This window comes from Ostrea edulis, chromosome 10 (genome assembly GCF_947568905.1).
Source record: "Ostrea edulis chromosome 10, xbOstEdul1.1, whole genome shotgun sequence".
Taxonomy (NCBI): domain Eukaryota; kingdom Metazoa; phylum Mollusca; class Bivalvia; order Ostreida; family Ostreidae; genus Ostrea; species Ostrea edulis.
This window is the reverse complement of record NC_079173.1, coordinates 19,938,288-19,944,177: the sequence shown is the minus strand read 5'-3', so window position 1 is coordinate 19,944,177 and position 5,890 is coordinate 19,938,288. Positions and strand designations below refer to the sequence as shown.

Sequence of the window (5,890 nt, the reverse complement as noted above, 5' to 3'; positions counted from 1 at the left end):
TTGTTTGTCTATCTGTTTGTGCTTGTTTTTGATTTCGCGGAAAACTTCAAACTTTAGCATAAATCTCTCCGCTCCCCCCAAAAGATGCCAACTGACAGCGAGATTTAACGGAGGTTGAAAACAAACGGACAAACTTTCACGATAACAAATGTATTTCTAAATAATTATCTTTGGAGACACGAAGGTTATCATCGCATGGGAACTTTGAGTAAAAATCACTGGTCACTGGCAAACACCGCGCGAGGAGGACCGTTCAAAGATCCATAAAGAGTAAGTTTTAAACAAATTCTGTGTTTAAATTTAAATTAAATATTGATTGTTAATGATGAATACGGAATATCGGAACCATTATTTCGTCTCCGATTCCGTCCTGGTTTTAATATTTAGTATGTTCAACGCGATCACGTTTTCTGCGTTATTTTCAGTAAACATATAGTGAATCCAGGCACATTTTAGCACCGTTTTTCAAGTTGAGGGGTTGGAAACAAACGAAGAAAAAAAGTGCCGTTATATTAATATGAAAAATCTTAGTTAGCAAGAAAAACAGTTCTGCTCAAACTCCGAAATCGTAAAAGGGGGAGGGGGGGGGGATATTCTTCAGGTCATGAGTTGAACTCATTGATCTAACCTTGCATTTCCACTACCAATCACCGTTTACTAAATCAAGTGACCAGCTAATGAGTCGATCTTTGTATGTACTAATAACAAACTTTAATGTATGTGATAATTCGACGCAATCTCGGGAAACCAGGGGGGGGGGGGGGGGGCAGAACTGTGTGTGTGTGTGTGGGGGGGGGGGCAGAAGTGTGGGGGGGGGGGGCTACATGTTGCTGCATGTATATGTACGTTTCTGGAGATCTATTTATAAATAATTTATTGTGATTAATTATATCATTTCATAGCGGTCGGTTGTTTTAATGACTCAAGAAAATCTCATAGGCTAAAGTAAATAGGAAATAGACTTTTTCTTTTGTTTTATCTACTACCAAACATCAGAAATTTAATCCAATAACTCATGTTTTAGTACAAGTACATTCACTTGCAACATTCTGAAAAATAATCTTTAAACCAGGCATATATATTTTTTTTTTTTATCAGAAATGAGTCGTCTTTAGCCATCACTAATTTGTATACAAGAGTTGCCCAAGTGACGCATAATTTTCGTAACTTCTTTTTCTGAAGTGTTCCAAAATTTTCTAGTTCCGATATCCCGTATTAGTTTTACTTTCAATGATTTTAAACAAAATAGTAAGTAAAATGACGGTATTGAAATTTATCAAAATATTTAATTAAGATTTTTGGTCCGAAACAGAGTGCGCACACACTCTGACATACAAGAATCAAGATATGAACCTTAGATCAATGATTACGAGAGTACATGTACGTAAATCAGTATTTTACTTTTTAGTGTTCTATACTCACCGTGTGGTTCTGTTAATGAGTACAGCATTAGTACTCGTATACACTACAACTTTGTGCCCCAGTGGCTGTGGGTGTACGGACGACGACATGGGTCAAATTAACGTGATCTGCGAAGGACTTACGGACTTTCCAGTATCATTGCCGAAGCGTACAGCCCAACTCCAAATTCTGCACTCTAACTTGCACTCCATTCCAGAAAAGGCTTTCTCCGACTCGCCGGATATCCGGAGTGTGTACGTCCGCTTCTGTAACGTGGAAATCATTTCTAGCCTGGCATTTACAAATTTTCGGAAAGTTGAGGACATAGAATTTCAGAGGAACAATATCACACGATTTCGATCGTTTTCTTTTTCGGATATCAACGTTTCTTCTATTTCAATTTCATACAACAACATTGATGTAATAGAAACGCATGCGTTTTCAGTCATATCAGCAAACGACCAGATTGTGTGTTCTAATAATTTCATCAGAGAACTCGGTCCTGCATCATTCAGCCGCGTTCAGGAAGCCAAATTATTCCAGTTTCAAGCAAATACTGTAGAATCCGTTCGAGATCATTGTTTTACAAACTTTTCATCCATTGAAACATTCGATTTTTCAAACAATCACTTTCTATACGTCGAGCCCCAATCATATAATCCAGAGACAACCAAGATATTCATAATATTCCAAAACGCTATTGATTGTGATTGTGAGATATCTTGGATTTTTAAAACACCTTCGTTCGCGCGTTTTATAGACTACAATTACTGCGACGATGCACAGGAAGTTGCCTTGTCCGAATGGTATTCAAAGTATCAACCACTATGCAAGTCCACAACGACAAATGGCATTTCTCCGGATTTCACATCAAAATCAGTGACGTCCTCCAGAACTACGTCATCTAAAACTACTCCGCACCATCTATCAACACCGAATCCAGCATTGTCCAACGCATCAAAGATAACGACAACGGTTTCTTCTACGTCATCGCACTCGAAGCGTACGTCACAAAACTTATTTACACAAATCAGCACCCAAAGAATCACGGATCGTCAATCGACAACGATTTCAAATTTTGTTACAAATGCCATAAACACCGTTCATTCTGGAAATGAGGATTTGAATTCATCTCCTAATTCCATTGGAACAAACGCGCCTCCCGGACTAAAGTCACATGCGAACGTTGGAGCGGAAATAAGGACGGATGTCCTAGCTACCCTGGTGACGTGCCTCATTGTTTTCTATCGGTAACTGTTCATGAAATCATACATTTTCGGTGAGGATCATTTTGTGCCTTGCCGTAATTAGTTCCCAATTTTCTCGCAAAAGACTGTCTTCCCTTGCTTTTCAGTATCTAACACGCTTTTAGTTTTGTAGTGTTTAAGGGTATTGCCACAAACTTTTTCATGTAACTAGTTTTCTGTAGCATTTAGATTCTTTTTGTTGTGAAGGTACAATTCTCAATTGTGTACAGAAATCTGATTCTGCATTGGATGCCTAAAACTTTCTTGTACTTGTGTTGTGGAAAAACTAACGTGCACTACATTCAATAGCTTTAATTAAGATAAGCATAATAATTGTGTACTATATATTTATGTATAAAGGTTGCGAATTGTATAAGAGCTGATAGAACTCATGATTTATTTAGGTAGTCCTTCTGGCTATTTCCTTTTACTGTACATGATATAACTGTTTGCATATTGAATAAATGCTTGTTTATGATAAAATTAAATATCTAAAAAGCCATTCGGTGTTAACGTTTCAATATAGCAAATGATGTAAATAGTATACCACAGAATCAATTCTCTCTCTATAATTACAAAACAATCTCATGTTGAATGACCGCAAAATCACGAGAAGGTCAGAGTATCTCACGTCCGAAAACCAAATCCATTATTTGTATGTCGCCATTTTTTCTCCAGAGCTGTGAAGAAGAAACTTCAAGAGTATTGGTCCCGTGGGGATTCGGGTTAGAATAGGTCCTCAGTTCCCCTTGCTTGCCGTAAGAGGCGACTAAATCAGGTGATCCTTCAGATGAGACCGCAAAAACCTAGTCTCCGTGTCACAGCAGGTATAGCACGATAAAGATACCTCCTCCCTGCTAAATGGCCGTAAGCGCCGAGGATATGCCTAAATTTTGCAGCCCTTCACCGATAATGGTGACGTCTCCATATGAGTGAAAAATTTTCGGGAGGGACGTTAAACAATATTCAATCAATCAAACGTATTGTGCCATGACATACATGTATGCCGGAAGTAGTGTAAATCAAATGTGGATTTTAAAACATTCTAAAGAACTTCTAGTAAATTTTAAATCACAAAACTTTTCTCAAATCAACAAAATCAAAACTGAAATGATATTTCAACTCTTTACACAACCATTCCCCAAGATAAATAAAAATTGATTTTTTGACGTCACAGAAAGTTGATTCGTCAAAAAAAAAAAAAAAAAAAAAATGGAAAAAGGAAATATTTATATCTTCTGATCAGTCATTATAAAATGCAATTTTAAACAGCACTCGCACAAGTACTCTGAAGTTGATATTGAGAAGATGCTAGAGTTCTTCATTGACAATATCTTCGTACTATTTGGTGATATCTAGAGTACTAGGTTTCCAATAGTTTGTTGGAATTCCCATGGACATGATTATGCTCCTTTATCAGCTGACTTGTTATTATCTTCTTATGAAGCAGATATAGGTTGTTCACATTAATAAGTTTCTGCAAATTTTCGCACTGCGTAAACCTAGGTTTCAAAGTAATTTCAGCCTTTAGCGTAATATGTGTGGAAATCTTGCGTAAATAGAGGTTGCGACTAGTTTCCGCTGCGTAACTACATGGAATCGGGGACACCTTAGGTTAATGCACTCCACAAACACTTGTAAACTTGAAGTTTTCAAACTGAAACCTTGCTAAAACCATTTGTTTTCAAGTTTTCCGCATAGTTTACGCACATAGTTTTCATGTAGTGAGAATTCATTCATTCAAAAACTTCTACATGAGAAGAAAAATCTCTTGCTGAGGCCTTCATCTAGACATTCAGATATATCGACGACGTTTTATCTAATAACAATAATCATTTTCATTTATGTCAATTCGATATATATGCAAGACTCTAAATTGCGATGGTCGCTCTAAAGTGCGATGGTCACGCCAAATTGCGATGGTCTGCGCAAAAGTGCGATGGTTTGTTAACATTACGGACGCCAAAGTGCCATGGTGCGGGATTCAGTAACGTTTATGATGTCACGTCATTGTGACGTCATTCTTAACGTCTTTCAAAATAAAAGTGCAACTTCAGTTTGCCCCAATGAAGGTTCTTTCTGTTGCAGTGCTGACACCAACTTCTTCGGGATGTATTGGAGGAAGGCACAGGTGATTAAGATTGACATGGACAACAGCAACGGCAAGGTTTACACTATTGAGGATTGTGAGAACGGCAAAGTGCATTTGTTGTCGAACTATCTACTTCGCCCATTCATTCTTTAATTCATGATAATTTATTACTTGTGATGTACACGTAATAAATTCCTGGGGGTATGCTATGATGCAAAACATTCTATACGACTTCGCGTCGGAAAATTTTGTGTTTAAAAACACGACAACGAAATAAGTTCTTATCCGTATGTTTTGTGCCAGGATTTTGCACTGATATTTTGGTGAAACAACACACGGTTGGTACAGTCTGTACCAAAACACTGTGTCGTTTACAAACCAACCGACTTCGGTGTGTAACTTCATCGCACTTTGACGCATTAGTATGTACCATCGTACTTTGTCGTGTCGACACCATCGCATTATGGCGCAATCATTTCACACCATCGCACTTTGACGTGTCAGACCATCGCACTTTGGCGCATGAGTGTGGACCATCGCACTTTGGCGTGTCACACCATCGGGGTTTGGCGCAGACCATCGTATTTTGGCGTGACCATCGCACTTTGGAGTGCCATCGCACTTTGGAGTCCTACATATATCCCAGTGAACTTGATATGAAAGCCACCACAAAGACTTCAACATTTGCTTTATGCTTAAATATTTTATTGAACATAATTCTAATAATTCATTTTTACGACAACTTCAGCTTCAGTTGAGAGACATAAACATCACATGCAGGTGATAATGGAATATCGCTACATAAATATGGGAAGTTGGCGATGGAGAATCTGAAGTTATCCTGTTTGTCATAAAGTTGAGGTGTTAAACTGACGTTTGCATATATATGTATGTTCAATAAAATATTAAAATTTGAAGCAGATATGGAAGACTGTGGTGTCCTATATTTTGAGTCTCATGAATTCTATAAAGAATACAAAAACGCGAACAGGGTTTACATGGTCCCCTGGGAACATGAGGGGAGGAATAAGGTGCCTAGGAGGAGTAAGCATCCCCTGTTGACCAGTCACACCCTCCATGAGCCCTATATCCTTTTTAGATAAACGTAGTAATACGTAGTCAAAATCAGTATGTAAAAAACGACCTAACA

The 5,890-nt window shown here is 37.9% G+C and overlaps 1 protein-coding gene across 1 annotated transcript; it reads left to right on the top strand.

The window, feature by feature from the left end:
- Positions 1 to 3,150, top strand: LOC125666370 (uncharacterized). The gene is made up of 2 exons (XM_048899541.2): positions 1 to 270; positions 1,409 to 3,150. Coding segments are annotated over exons 1-2 (1,248 nt in total). The 5' UTR covers positions 1 to 269; the 3' UTR covers positions 2,656 to 3,150.
- Positions 3,151 to 5,890: the final 2,740 nt, after the last annotated feature.